At 35.8% G+C, this 16,347-nt stretch overlaps 1 protein-coding gene across 1 annotated transcript in view; it reads left to right on the top strand.

The window, feature by feature from the left end:
* The window catches only part of LOC150107630 (cyclin-L1-like), a 401,380-nt gene that overhangs the window by 26,698 nt on the left and 358,335 nt on the right, over nucleotides 1-16,347 (top strand). The window contains exon 2 of the mRNA XM_090391981.1: nucleotides 11,048-11,122. Coding sequence (XP_090248107.1) covers nucleotides 11,048-11,122 — 75 coding nt within the window. The remainder of the gene's footprint in view (nucleotides 1-11,047; nucleotides 11,123-16,347) is intronic.

The following is a 16,347-nucleotide window of genomic DNA, read 5'->3' as shown; positions in this document are numbered from 1 at the left end:
TCACCGGCTCCTCTGTTATGAAATGAAATGTGATTAGAGTACTAAGACAAGACTATCTTTATAATGTAGTCCTTGTTATTCCAACTGATAAAGTGATGTAACAGGTGCCTGTTACATCAGTTACTTCTACTAGCTTTCAGATAATACCCAGATGCCCAGACATGACCAGGTCTCCCTTCTTGGGCTCCCAAAACACATCTCACTCATAACTTCTGGCCACCAAAATAATTGGTATACTTTCTGCTCGTGGCACTACTTTTTACAACTGTATAAATTCTGAATCCATCAAAACCATGGAATGTTGCTCACACATTTGGAGTGTTACAATCCAAATTCTATTTAAGATTTCTATTCAGATGAGACAGTTATTTTAATTGATTACTTTTTCACAGATTCACTCTGATCCCTCTCTCATAGATATTCAGTTTTGCCTTATGCCTGTTCTAAAGTACTTTCATGGACAGTACTCTTCTGAACCAGCTGCTATTCCCCCCCCCCCCCCCTCACCTTCTTCCAAAACTGTAAGAACAAAGAGTAGCCTTTGGTCATCACCATTTACAGTCCAGCTTCAAACTTACCAAACCAATTTCCTCTTTCATTTTGTCTACTCTGTTCTTTGGAACAGCCATTTTTACTTTATCTCCCCAAAGTCTGTGACCCTCAACTGTTCAAAAAAACATAGTCTACAAATTCCTCCTTTCTCTTACTCATACATGACACTGATATGCTGGAGGTTTTCCAACTGTTTGTGTGTTGGTCAGGTATAAGAATTATTTATTCTTTCTTGTAAATGATCTGACTGTTCAGACATTCCAGGTGTTAAATTCTAAATGAAAGGAATTATGTTATAATAGTGTTTCATTCAGGATTTAACATAGTCTGCCATTCCCTGAGCCAAATTTGCTCATCAGACAAATATCAAATTATTATTTACTGTTGTATATTCCATAACTATAAAATAATTATATATTCTAATAGTTGTTAGTTATTTATCTTGTCTACTCTGTTCTTGTTATGTAAACTGTGCATGGAAACTCGGAACTTAATCAATTTGTGTAAACCATTGCCAAGGACTTAGCCAGTATAACAGAAATTAAGTGCTGTGAGAAATTACGAAATTATCCGCCAGTGTACGTTTTGGCACTAATTACTATGCTGTGTTAACGGAGAAACCACGAGGCGGATTTTGGCGCGAAAATGGGAGAGAAGAGACATGAACTGTTGATACAGAAAAGGAGAACGAAGCGGGAACTGGTGGAAGAGACAAGGGAGTTCTCTGTCATTTGACTTACCTTTTCTCGGGCTCTTGTTCATATCCGGAATTCTATTTCCTTGTCCAGTAATAGTGAAGCACTAGAGGCATGACAAGGATTGCCAAGGAAACTGAAGGATAGTCATTTTCCAAGGTTCTTTCGTACTAATGTGAGCTGAGAGAGAAAGCTATTAAAAAGCAAAGAAGTGTTTTCGAGAACCAGCGATAATAGGCAAAGTATACCAATTGTTCCAGTAAGGAAATCCTTTCTGTGTTTTTGTGTAATTTCTATGTAATAAAAAAATCTACCTCAATCTGAGCTCGGACTGTATGAACGAGAACAAGCACACGTGACATCGTCCAGTATTGTTCAACGTGAATAATGTTATATATCTGCATTCTGTTATTTGAGTTTTATGAATAGCGAGACGGTTATGATTTGTATTTATTAATTCTCTTGTTTAAACTTTAAGTTATACTGTTTACCCCTGAAGATGTAAATCCTACGATTTACGAAACTTGTCGGGAACTATTATTTCGGTGTTTTATAGAACTGAATAATAAAAAAATGTGGTGTAATCACCGAAATATGTCTTTTGAATATACTTGTTGTTTTTTTTTATAAATAAATAACAATCTTCATATTTTGAGTTAAAATGTATATCTTTAAGTTAAACCACTGTGCTAATTATTGATTTTTTAAATAAAAACTGGTTGAGTGTCTGAAGAAATATTTTTTTACTCTCTGTTCATTGTGATTTAATACTGGAATTACAATTCCATCATGAGTACATAAAAATCAACAGTTCTTGTCAGATAACAAGATCTTTTCCATTTTGTCTATTACTTTTGAAGTGCTTGTTATAATAAAAATTTAATAATACAATATATTAACTTGATAAAAAAAAATAATTCAGAAACACTATCAATATATAGTAGACGTATTAATATATTACTGCATATGAAAGTAGTGTTGTATAGCTGTGTGCATGCCTTGTGCTGGAGAGATCATATGATTGACTCTCAAAAGTGGAAACATTTTGATGGCCTGCCAGCATTTCTGAGAAAAGCAGGACACCGATCTAAAAACTGGGAGTTACACCAAAGTCACCTTACACACACACAACGAGAATTGATAGTAAAAAAAAAAAAATAAACTTTCTGCTAATATTCTTTCCATATAGCAAACAAACAAAAACTTTTGCTGTTGATTAAAGCAGGTGGGATGGGAGAATGAAATAAGATATCCTTGAAAAGGACAGAAATATGTAATAACAAAGCATCTGATTATAGTGAGTTATTGTTGACATTTATTCTAATATCCAGCTGTTTTAATTTCTTGCATAAATATATTATTATTGTTAGATCTTGAATGAAGAGTTTTTTTTTTTTTTTTTTGTTTAGAAATACTTCATTTAGGATTTGCCAAGTTTAACAAATCAACAAAGATATACTTGTACATAGGTAAAGATGCAAATTGTTCAAGGATTTATAAATGAATACTTTTAATGTAGAATTATTCTATAGAAAAATAATAAATGTAATCTGTTTTGTAAACTTTAACAATGAAAGAAATATTCTATGAAAAATGTTTATTACGATGTAAGAATAAGAGTTCAAAGAAACTTTCGGATAAATGTTTGACCTGCGGCAAACATTTATCGAGTATGCACGGGGAGCGCCACGCGTTCGTAATTCCCAGAAGCAGAGCAAAGGAGATCGTTTTGCATGCAAAAAGATCAATGTCGGGGAGAAAACGTGACGTAGTGAGAAGAGTGCCAAAGAAGAACATAAAAGGAGTCTGGTCCCCTTTCTCGTGACTTTTTTCTTCTTGCCTCTTCTTGGGTTCCAGATAGTCCTCTGCTGCTCAGCATCAACACCCGTGGTTCCAGGGTCCTGGCTCGAAACATCTTCGGAGATGACTAACTGAATACGACCATCAGAAATGGCGGAGACAAGCTGCGAAGGAGTGGGCCAATGGTCGGCCTTCCGTAGAGATCTGTGCCTGATGATCGCCATGAATGACCACGTGTATCATAATTAAGCTGAGCTGTTTCTAGTCCACCTCAGAGGAAGAGACCTAATAATGAGTTGCAAGTCAAGCCATGTGAGACAATTGTCCAGACAAAGAACAAGCATTTCGTAAGAATAGTTGAAGAATAAGTGACGGACCTGATGAATTTCCTGAGAGTTGGTAATGTACAACCTTTAGTGTTTCTTTTGTTGAGAAAGGGAAGAAATGTTGTGAATTAGTAAGCAGGAACATTCTAATAGAGAACTCTTAGTGATTATTTAGTAGCAGTGTCATAACTCCATGAACATATTAATGAGTGCTTGTATAGATAAGGTATGTTATGCATGATATGTGAACTAGTTAATAATAATAAAGTGTTTCTTTTGTTGAGAAAGGGAAGAAATGTTGTGAATTAATAAGTAGGAACATTCTAATAGAGAACTCTTAGTGATTATTTAGTAGCAGCGTCATAACTTCATGAACATATTAATCAGTGATTGTATAGATAAGGTATGTTATGCGTGATATGTGGAATAGTTAATAATAGAATAACTTTTTTGGAGGAAATTATAGATCGGTGTATGTATTGATGAGAGCTAAGAAATAATCTAGCAGTAATAATTCATGATAAGATTCAGTTGTATTGATTGAGGTTGCCATAATTAGCTTTATAACCTAGAATGCCACTAATTTAGTTGAGTGTATAATTTTGGATATGTATTCTAAGAATTCAATAAATGTATTTTAACCTGACTTGTGGCCTGAGAATGAATCCGATGCACCACTCATTTTAATCAGAACCTGAGCAGAACAGATTTTCTTAATTGAGACCACGACTGCAAATGAAAATTAGCATAAGTGATTTAGGTAATTTGATATTAAGTGTATTTGATAGATTGATCAGTCTTGTATATCTCTGGGAGTTGTTGCTTGGTTAAGAGTTCTTCTAACCTAAAGATATTGGCTGGCACAGCTAAAACAAATAAATTTGCCAGTACTTAATTGATGAATAACTTCAGATAATCGTTACAAAGGATTTGGCTCTAACCTGAGACAAATCCTTTGTTTAATTAATTAATACACGTGATCAATCACAGTGTCAGTCAAATGTGTAGATAGCTCTTCTACCACAAGTAGCGAAGAATGATCTTAAGTTAGTCTCGCATTTTAGAGTGAACAGGACATACAGGTAAAAGCAACACCTTACATAATAAGAACAATAAATTAATGTAAGAAAAGATACCAAAATAACATTAAAAAGAACGAGATATAACAAATGGCACAGCCGGTAGGATGTGATTTGATCGTTTAAATGAAATTTATCGATCGGTCGCAGTGAGTAGGTTTTGGATTCAAGTCAGGCAGTCAAGGTGCAATAGAGTTTAATAGAAAACTTTGTGATTTTAAAAGAATTTCATTATGAACTTAAGTGCAAGGATGTCTCTACCCACAAGTTCTGAGATGAATGACGCAGAGTTCTTCAGAACCATAAACCCACAACAAGTGTTCCCACAATTCTCAGGGGAAGAGACAGATGACGTCATTGCATTCTTTTGCTGCGTCGGAGAATTGAGAAAAGTTGGGCAATGGACAGATTTCCAGCTTCTTATACTGCTACGCAATAAGCTAGTGGGGAAAGCGAAAAGCTTCCTCTACTCATCGCTAATCCTGAAGGAGACCCTGGATTATTCCAAGTTCAAGGAGGTCCTAATCTCACAGTTCTCAAAGATAAGGAGTTTAGGGCCAAACTTGTGGAAGCACCAGGGGATGATACAGAAGGATCAAGAAAGTATATCTTTTACAATAGATTGCTAACCCTTGCGAGCACCCTGAATGTCTCGCATGAGGACAAGCCCCACTTAGACTGGGCTCTCTTCCAGCATTTTAGGCAAGGGGTAAGGCTAGAATTAAGGGAGACAGCTTTCAGAAAAGGTATAACCAATATAGAAGAATGTTACAATGTGGTAAAGGAAAGAGAGCAACTGCTAGGAGACGTTCGTCCCGCAGCTGCTACTGGATTTGTTAACGTAATTAAAGAGGAAAGAGACACTAGTAATCACCCAGATACTGAGAGAGAATGTCGCGAAAGGAAAGAGAAACCAAAAAACCAAAAAGGGAGCAAGGGTTTAATCAGTCAATCAGTTATCCGAAAGCATTCCTAATCAGAGTGAGGTTCGATCCATGGTCAAACAGGAAATCGAATGATTGCAACAGCCTATTATGAAACGCCTCGATATGGTGCTTACCCAACTGACTACGGCCTCTATGAGAACCCCAGAGCTTTCTTGTCCTCAAGATGAAAGAACCACAGAATTAATTCATAGGGAGATAGAAAGGTTGCAGCGACCGATACTCGACAAATTAGACACGGTTTTGCTGAAGCTGGCAAAAATGCCTACTCAGGATAATGCAGAGTCTCCCTTGACCTCGGAAGGAGCCACTGAGAGAAATGATAGGAGGGAACCTCCCAGATGCTTCAATTGCAATAGAATTGGGCATATTGCCTGCAATTGTTATAGCAGTAGAGGGAGTTCCAGAAAAAATTTTCATGAAGAATTTAGATCTCACGTATGTACCAATCAAACCTGGGGAAGAGGTCGACGATATCAGGAACAGCCCATCGGAATAACTGTAGAGGGAAGGATTTGTGGAAGAAATTTCAGAGCATTAATAGACACAGGTTCCCAAACCTCAATCATCTCAGAAAATTACTTCAGGGAACTAGAGCCCTATGTAAGAAGGAGAGTCACTTATTTTAAGAGACCTATCAGGACTAGCCCCCCCCTCTACAATTCACATGTCCAAGTCAGTGAGCTTGAAGGTAAAATTACCAGAACACAATATGTGTGTTTGGCACGAGTTCTTAGTCCTGCCAATTACCCTTCTCTCCCACACTTGAAGCTAATACTTGGAAATGATTTTCTGATGAAATACCAATTCTCTTTTGATTACGCGAGGAGGGAGGTATGTTTTTTCTCGGAAAAAAAAATTTACCAGGAGGGATCAAAAATCACATTATTCAGGTGAAAGAAAAGGCTCATTCGATAACCTGTCCCAATGTATGGATAAATTAGAACAAACTGAAGGAAATAGAGACTATGTGGTATGCAGTCAATTAGGATCAGATGAGACCTCCTCATCGAAGGAGAAGGAACATCCAAGTACAAACAGCACTACAGAAGTTAAAGCATCAGTCGATAATGAAATTATGAGCTAGAGTCAGGATGAGGTCTATCAAGGACTGTTGGGGTTAACTATATTCGTGTCATAAAAGGGACAAGGGAAATCTACAAGAAACTAGATTATGGCCAGTATATATCTTGGAAGGGGCAAGGCAGCCATAATAATGCAAGTTGCTTATATAAACGGTGGAATATGCAGCATAATGCATGGGGTGAAGCAGAAAACGAAGACTCAGCGTATATAGTCCCATTTAAGGATATCCTGGAATTCAGAGTAGCAAGGCATCCTTCTCCCAGAGACTTGAGAGATGACTTTAAAAAAAAATTTTTTTTTAAAGAAATTGGAAACCTTTGTTAGATCTTGAATGAAGAGTTTTTTTTTGTTTAGAAATACTTCATTCAGGATTTAACAAGTTTAACAAATCAACAAAGATATATTTGTACATAGGTAAAAGATGCAGATTGTTCAAGGATTTATAAATGAATACCTTTAATGTAGACTTACTCTATAGAAAAATAATAAATGTAATCTGTTTTGTAAAGTTTAACAATGAAAGAAATATTCTATGAAAAAATGTTTATTACGATGTAAGAATAAGAGTTCAAAGTTCACTGGCGAAACTTTCAGATAAATGTTTGACCTGCGGCAAACATTTATCGAGTATACACGGGGAGCGGCGCGCACTCGTAATTCCCGGAAGAAGCTGCAAAGGAGATCGTCTTATGTGCAAAAAGATCGATGTCGGGGAGAAAATATGATGCAGTGAGAAGGGGGCCAAAGAAGAACATAAAAGGAGTCTGGTCCCCTTTCTCGTGACTTTTTTCTTCTTGCCTCTTCTTGGGTTCCGGATAGTCCTCTGCTGCTCGGTATCGACACCCGTGGTTCCAGGGTCCTGACTCGAAACATCTTCGGAGATGATTAACTGAATATAACCATCAGAAACGGCATGTCAGATGGAGACAAGCTGCGAAGGAGTGTTCCAATGGTCGGCCTTCCGTAGAGATCTGTGCCTCATGATCGCCATGAACGACCACGTGTATCAAAATTAAGCCGAGCTGTTTCTAGTCCACCTCGGAGGAAGAGATCTAATAATGAGTTGCAAGTCACACCATGTGAGACAATTGTCCAGACAAAGAACAAGCATTTTGTAACAATAGTTGAAGAATAAGTGACAGACCTGATGAATTTCCTGAGAGTTGGTAATGTACAACCTTTAGTGTTTCTTTTGTTGAGAAAGGGAAGAAATGTTGTGAATTAATAAGCAGGAACATTCTAATAGAGAACTCTTAGTGATTATTTAGTAGCAGCATCATAACTCCATGAACATATTAATCAGTGATTGTATAGATAAGGTATGTTATGCGTGATATGTGGAATAGTTAATAATAGAATAACTTTTTTGGAGGAAATTATAGATCGGTGTATTGATGAGAGCTAAGAAATAATCTATTAGTAATAATTTAGTAATTATTACTAATTTAATAAAATTAGTAATAATCTAGTAGTAATAATTCATGATAAGATTCAGTTGTATTGATTGAGGTTGCCATAATTAGCTTTATAACCTAGAATGCCACTAATTTAGCTGAGTGTATAATTTTGGATATGTATTCTAAGAATTCAATAAATGTATTTTAAACTGACTTGTGGCCCGAGAATGAATCCGATGCACCACTCATTTTAATCAGAACCTGAGCAGAACAGATTTTCTTAATTGAGACCAAGAGTGCAAACGAAAATTAGCATAAGTGATTTAGGTAATTTGATATTAAGTGTATTTGATAGATTGATCAGTCTTGTATATTCTCTGGGAGTTGTTGCTTGGTTAAGAGTTCTTCTAACCTAAATAAATTTGCCAGTACCTAATTGAGGAGTAACTCCAGATAGTTGTTACAAAGGATTAAGCTCTAACCTGAGACAAACCCTTTGTTGAAATAATTAATACATGTGATCAATCACAGGGTCGGTTAAATGTGTAGATAGCCTTCTACCACAAGTAGCGAAGAACGATCTTAAGTTAGCCTCGCATTTTAGAGTGAACAGGACATACAGGTAAAAGCAACACTTTATATAATAAGAACAATAACTTAATGTAATAAAAGATATATAAAATAACATTAAACACACCAGATATATTATTATTATTATTTAAGCCTCTAAGGAGTCAAAAGACTCATCGCAGGAGGTCCTTCCTAGGAAACATAAGTCTATCAAGACTCATCGTGGGAGGTCCCTCCTAGGAAACACAAAGTCTATCATGTCACTCCTTAAACTCATTGATGGTTCTTGCTCTCACCACTCTATCAGGCAATGCATTCCATGGTTCAACCCCTCTCCACGCAAAGAAACCACTCCTCACCCTCTTGCTCGCAGTTTCCTTTCGTAACTTCCAGGGATGGCCCTTGTCATCACTCCTTCCCACTGTTCAACAAAGCGAAAGAACTCCCCAGTGTCAACCCTGTAGCCACCTCTCAACAGTTTAAATGTCTGAATCATATCACCTCTCCTTCTGCTATCCACTAAACTCTGCAGTTCACATTCCCTCAGCCGATCATCATAACTAGCATTGTACAGACCTGAAACTGTCTTTGTTATCTGCCTTTGTACCCTTTTCACAGTTAATTTATACCCTTCGAATCCTGGGGACCAAATCTGAGAACAATAGTCTAAGTGTGGTCTGATTAGGGTCTTATACAACGGAATGATAACTTTTTTATCTCTGCAGGTCAGCGTCCTCATTATATGAAAATCATTCATTCCAATGTCCATTATTTGTATTTTTACCAATTATTTTTAGTATGTTGATCTCTGCCTAATGCTCTTATTGTTTCAGTAACCCCACCCCTTCCCCACCGATCCAAGTATATTAATATCAGATATGCATATATTTACATCAGTGAAAGATGTCTCTATATATTCACTATACTTTGTCGCTGTGTGACTATTCTTTATGTCACTGCATCAACTCTCTTCCCAGATGAAGAGATATAATAATTAGCAGGTCATTTAGTCTACTGAGAAACTATTGATCTGTTTATCAGATTAGAGTCTGGAATGTATAAAGTAAATATGAGTGGAAATTCAACTACTTTCATTTTTGCACATTACATTTTAAACTTCTGTATCAAGAGAATTATTTGTGAGAGGGTATTCCTGATATTCACATGTGTGTGTATAGAAAGAATTGTAAATATAAACATTCTGATTTTAGTATCATGTTCTTTTCATTTAGTAGTTTATTACATATCAATCACTGGGTTTGATGAAAAAAAAAATCCAAAGAAGATTTTGTAATGGCTGTTGCACTAATCTTGTATACTGTTCAAATGGCAGTTGAGACATCTGGTCCCTTGTCAAGGCTGTGGGATGGGTGTAATTGCCCTTCTGTTTCTTCCTTTCTCATAGCAGTAACATCTCTTAATAATGAGGAGGATCTCTTGGCATCTGTTTTTTCCTCCAACTCTTGTATAGACGGCCATGGTAAATCCCTTCCTACTGTTCCACAAACTGTCTACAGTATGCTCCTCTGAAATTACATCAGAAAAATATTTAAGTAGCCTTGAAACCCATAAGTCTTCTATTCCTTATGGTATTCCTGCAGTTGTATTAAAAGCTTTTGCTCTTAATCTCTCACTCTTCTTGTATAGTCACTTCAAGCTGGTATTTATTCAACAGCTTGGAAGATCTGTGTATCTAGCTTGTTCCCAGAAAGAGAAGTTGACCATCAAACTATTGCCTTGTTGCTCTGACCATTATCTCAAAAATAATGAAAAGGGACATCAATAGCCAGCTGATTCACCACTTGGAAATTCATCACTTATTTAGTGATCATTAGTATGGATTCCACCATTCTTGTTCCACAGTGGATCTCCTGCCAACCTCACCCACCTTTGTATGCAGGTCATGGGAAAAATGTGCAGCCTCTTGATATTTTCCTAGGCATTTGATTGAGTTTGGTATTGTGGCCTTCTTACCAAGCTACCATCATACAGTATTCTTCCTTCCCTTTGTGAATGGATTGCCAGGCTTCATCTCTGGTTGTTCATTGCAGGTCATGGTGGATAGTTTTCTTTCATCAGATTTTTCAGTGAGTGCTCCAGGGCTCTGTGTTTCTTCTAAACTCTTATACATAATGATCTCTTTCTCCGACTTCCAATCCTTATTCATAGCTTTGATGAGTACTCTTCACTGCTCTATTTTTTTATTTTCTAAACCTTGTGGTATTATATTTTAAATATATAAAAAATATGAGCTTCATACCGATGTTATTTAACTAGTATCCAAATGTTATATTACATTTATGGTCACTTTGCATCCATATAATTATTGACATGTAAACACATCAAAACTGGTCCAGTGGTTAATAAGTATTTGTCATTAACAACTAGTGCCATTTGAAAAAAAATCAGTGGTTTCCAAACTGTGCATTGCAGTGCAGTTTGGGAACCATTTTCCAGCATCCTGAAGTAGGTCTGGGTGGCACATGATTTACTATATTGTAGTCTCTCCAGGATGTATCAGTGGTATGAACTTAAAAATCAAGCATTTTATAAGCCTAAAGTGAAAACATTTAAATAATATCATTTTTTCCCTTCTAGGTTGCAATGGCAACAGGGCAGGTGTTGTTTCAAAGGTTTTACTATTCTAAATCTTTTGTGAGGCACAGTATGGAAGTAAGTCTCTATTATTAGAATTAAAAAAAAATAGTCAATTTTATATTATTGGATTGGTAAATTACTGCTGAAAGTAATTCAGCAAAGTGCATAAATGAATGAAAATGTAACATGTTTTAATGCTTTTTATTATTTTAAAAAACCAAAAATTGAAAATTACATTGCTATTGTAATTAAATCTTGTGATCTGAAATCATTAATGCTTGTATATTTTTTTAATAATGAACTATATAAATTTCAAGTTATTTTGCTTAGCATAATGCATTTACAATCTGGCTTAAAAGTTCATAAAAGCCATTTCTCTATGTCAAGATCCTATTTAATTCTGAGCAAAGTGCATTATTTTTTTTTAGTAACATGATTGCTGTTAGCACGTTTATAAATGTCAGGAATTGTGTTGCTGGTTAATTGTTCTTTTGACTGTTTTATTAATTATTATGCACCTGATTGTAAATTATTTTATTTCTTATGCAATAAATGTTCAGTTATTTTGATTATTGAGAAAATCGGTTAATGGAATTTTTGTAACATGAGGAATATTCATACTTGCATAAAAACTAAAGTTAAAATTCTTGGTCCAAATGATCACTACTGAGAAATATTGTAGCTCAGTGAGCATTTAAAGATTTACTTGCACATCTAAAATAATACAGCAAATATAGTAAAGAATATAAGTTAAAGATACCAAGAAATTATATTCTTGGTTTCATCCTTTATCTAACTGTAAGCAAAGTTTGTGCATGAAGTAACTTCACGACTGGGCTACTTGTATATATAGGCTTCAGTTGCCTTAGTATCCCATAATGCAAGACACATATCCTTACAGATATGTATAATGCTCTGCATTATGGGAAAGGCCATATCCGGGAGCCGGACCCAGAAGAGATACCAAGGTTAAAAGTGATGCAGAAGTCATATTTTCCATATACAAGTAGTCAAAAGGTGTCATATCTTATTACTAAAATATTCTGGACTGCTTCTTTAACTTCTTGTGTCCGCTATGGTGTTCTTATTTTTCTATCCTTGTAGATAAACAACTTTGCCGCATGCCTCCATAGCTGAATCAATCGATATTTTCTTAAGAGTTTGCCACTGACACTCCAAAGTTTGGTTCTTGTTTTCAAATTGTTTCATTCTTTAATAATGTTTGTATAGTTAAGGCTGCAGTTTAGCTGTAAAAGTTGCTCATCTTTAATTCTTTTTAAAACTTTTTTACATGCTGTTCTGACCACAGGTGTTAGTAATGACTAGTCATTATGCTGAGCAGAAACCCAACAAATACCATTATTGTTATCCATGTGTAGAGGCTTAAGTGCTGTGAGGACATCATGTTGGAGGCTTAATGGATTGTATACCGCACTCACAAAAGATTTGCTTGGTTCCCTGATAAAAACATCAGGGGCCTCTTTTAACTGGCGATGCCTCCTGTTATGCTATGATAACAAAATGACAAACTTTAATTATAATAAGGGCCAAGCTTTATAATGATAGAAGCAAAACTGTATTTACACATTGATCAATCTTTGCAGACCATTATTGTTAGTTCTGCCCTTCTCTCCAAATGTTCCAATAGATGTCAGCTGCCTGCTCTAATGACTTGAAAAATTCCTCCACTTCTTCCTTAGGAGAACCTTCTATGGGACTATAGGCACATATAAGTTTCATTGTCCGTTTCTCCATTTTGAAGTTTGTCCATATAACTATACTTGAAACTGCTTTCCAATCAAGAAGTTTATCTTCATGTTTATTGTATTTGAACAATTTGAATGCTATTGCTACTCCTTCCTTTCTTGATTATTATTGCCTGAATATAACATCCTAAAAAAAAAAAAAAAATCGGCTAACGCCTTTTTATTCCCATATACGGGAGTAGGCGAGGCCATTTAACCCTATCTAACTTTGGAGACTGAGTGGGCAGTTCAATCTCCACTGGTACCCAATCAGCAATAGATGGCCCAAGGTTATCACTAATTAAGCGGTATGCAGTAAAGAGAGACGGCTCAAATGTGCCACCATCTCGTGGTCCCTAACACAATATATTTTTTTAATGTCTGAAATAATGTGGGTTCTACGGTCGATTTTCTTGAGTTTACAGGACGAAAAACCCGAGTTTCTGGGAGGAAAAACCCGCTTGCCCGTGCCAGAGATCGACTAACTCGGGAACCGGTTGAAAAAAGGCTTAGAAAAATTTCTTCTAGTTGCCGACTAGACTCGAAACCAAGTCTTCCTTCGTGCGGCCAAGTGCCGTGGTGTGCAAATTTCGCCTGTTTTTACTTCTTTCTTTCAGTGATGCCAATTATGTCCACATGATACTTTTCTAGTTCTTCTGCAAGCACAATTTCCTTCCCATTAATACTCCTTATATTGATGATTCCTATCTTCAGTTCTCCTGACATTTAATTTGTTCTTCTAGATGTTGAGCTTGAGTTTGTTTTAGTAACTGACTTTTCACTGCTCGTCCTGGTTCCCTGACAAAAACATCAGGGGCCTCTTTTAACTGGTGATGTCCCCAGCTGGTATGAAATCTTATGTTGTACCATCATACATATTTTTGGTTTAAGCCAATAGCGAGAGTACAATTTGGTTGGCTAAGTCCCAAAATGCCAGCCCATCCTTGTTCATTCACTATCAGTGGATACCTACTAATGGGGTGCACCACGTGAAGGTGAGGATTGAACATTAGGTCAGAAGCCCCCCCCCCCCAGTCACTTCTCTGCATTCCTTAAAGGAAGTATAGAGATTTCCTCCCATTTATTTGGATTTGACCCCCAAGCAGCCCCCAGCAAGACTTCAGTAGCCAAAATTAAAAATAACATTGTAAAACTTCTTTCTCATGACATACAAAAAGAAACAAACATTTGATTAACTATTTTTATAAAATGCTGCATTATTAATTTCTTAACTTTAAATTAATTCATTTCTATATTTTTAATTTCTTAACTTTAAATTAATTCATTTCTATATTTTTAATTTGTGGGATATCTGAATTTTGATTTTGATATACTACAGTTCATTATAGCCCATAGTGTACTAATCACAAGTAAAAAAACCTTAGCCCAACTGCAGTACTAATAGTACTATGGTTTACAACTTTTTTTATTTAGGATTCACATAAATAACAGGTGTGGAATTGATTGCTTGATTCAAGTGCACTATTAGAAGAAATATTCACTTCCTCTGAAATCTGGACAAATTGTTGTGTAAAGCTGATTCTGCAACTTGAATAATGTACAATGTGGAAAATCACTAATAGGCACAAATAAAATATACAAACATACCCTGGTTTTATGGCACTTTAGGTTCCATTCTATCATCATATAGTAGATTATTGTTTTTTTTTCCCACTTGTAGATGTATGTAGCGGTTTAATAACATTTTTAAGCAGCAGTCATATATGCGCATAAATGATGTAAATATTGGGTTATGTTTTGTGTGATATGCAAAGAAAAATTGTTTGCTATTTTCACAAACAAAAAATTATTCTAAACAGATTGGCTTAAGGTTATCAATCTACATCATTAAGAATTTTTCCAATTTGGCAAGAAAATGTCATGTTTATGGATAACTGTAGTACTAACTAGTGTAGTATTTTTCACTTTGTCTTTGTTTTTAACAACTGTAACAACAGTAATGCAACGTTAGTTTAGTTACTTGCTATCTCAGTGTTGGGTACACCATCATCACAAAATTTAATCATTTTAATCTTATCTAATGTAATACGTTGACACATCTTCTTTTCACTGGAAGCACCAACTATCTGCTATTATTAATAGTAATAAAATAAAATAATGAACAGTTTATAATTCCCAACGAAACACATAGAGATGCAGCCAGTTATGGAAACTATGTATCAGTTGATTCACTGGAGCGTTATGTTGCGGAAAGTCATAAGTGAATGCAGTGCTGTATAAATGGGAATTAGTCATAATTGAAGAGTGTTGTATGAGTGTATCATCATAAAGTGAAGTGTCATAATGCAGGATTTTACTATATCCATTAATGCCTTTTATTCTCAAAAGGAGCAGGTGGAGCTCCTTTTGCAAATTGGTTTGCAGCCAGTTTTCACCCTCGGCTACTAGTGATACCTGAGATAACTGCTACTGATATTGAAGCCATTTGGATGATAGTAAGGAGGCAGACAACTGTTGCTATTTCTTGACCTCAGCCCTAACTTGTTTCTATCTGAAGTAGTGAGCTCTGCAGTCAGGTTTTCTGAATTGTGCAGTTGAAAACCGGAATTTCTAGGATGATGGAAAACCTTAACTGCCTATGCCAAAGATTGTAACTCAAAATGACTGAAAAAGAAAAGGCATAGAAATGTTTTTTCTAGTTGTTGTTGACTGGAATAAAACCTATAACAACCTTCTGGCAGTCTAGCATGGAACCTGAATTATTGCTGGTTTGGTTGGCCAAGTGGTTAATGTAATTTTTCTCCAATCAGCTATAGACATGATATTTATGAATGTGTTTGTTTAGTTGGGAGATTAATTTCATTGCCAGTATTCGACCACCACTCTGCTTATCAGAAGCAATATCATGAAGTAGCATGACCAAAATGTCATTATTTGGTCTCTAGAGAATTGTTTTCAAATTATGTACAAATAAAAAAACTTAACCCAACCACAGGCACTACAGATTTACAGCCTCTTGCAGGTGAGAGTAGCAATTTAAAAAAAAAAAAAAAAAACGCCCAAAGCTATACAGATTGTGAAGATTATAATCATTAGTGCTAAGGCTCCATAACTATCTCTTATCATGAAGTCTGAATTACGCATACTCAGATAATCTTTCATAGTCACTGTACTTGTGCCATCTTTATTAGAGCTTATGCTATGATGACAAAATGACAAACTTTAATTCTACTAAGAGCCAATCTTTATAATGATAGAAGCAAAACTGTATTTACGCATTGATCAATATTTGCAGAGAGCAGTCACATCAACAGTCATTCCAGTGTAAAGCTAAGCTTAGAGGTTTTAAAGAGCATGATGTGTATGCCATCTCTTTTTCTAGCTTTGTTAGCCAATTGCATGTTTCTTTTCTGCAGCTTGGTTGTGCAGTTTGAATCCTGCTGCAATTATGGTTGTTTGTGAATGTCTTCAGGGTCATGCAAATTTCACTCTGTGTGACCTCTACTCTGCTTACTGAAAACCTGAAGTGGCTTGAAAAAGCATGTTTGGTCTTTCAAGGAGTGGGGTTTCCAGATTATCTCTTACTCATGTACA

Source organism: Typopeltis vanoorti, chromosome 4 (assembly GCF_054136105.1).
Source record: "Typopeltis vanoorti isolate ZY-2024b chromosome 4, IOZ_Tvanoo_1.0, whole genome shotgun sequence".
Lineage (NCBI taxonomy): Eukaryota > Metazoa > Arthropoda > Arachnida > Uropygi > Thelyphonidae > Typopeltis > Typopeltis vanoorti.
The sequence above is the reverse complement of the archived record's forward strand: the minus strand, read 5'-3'. Positions and strand labels throughout refer to the sequence as shown.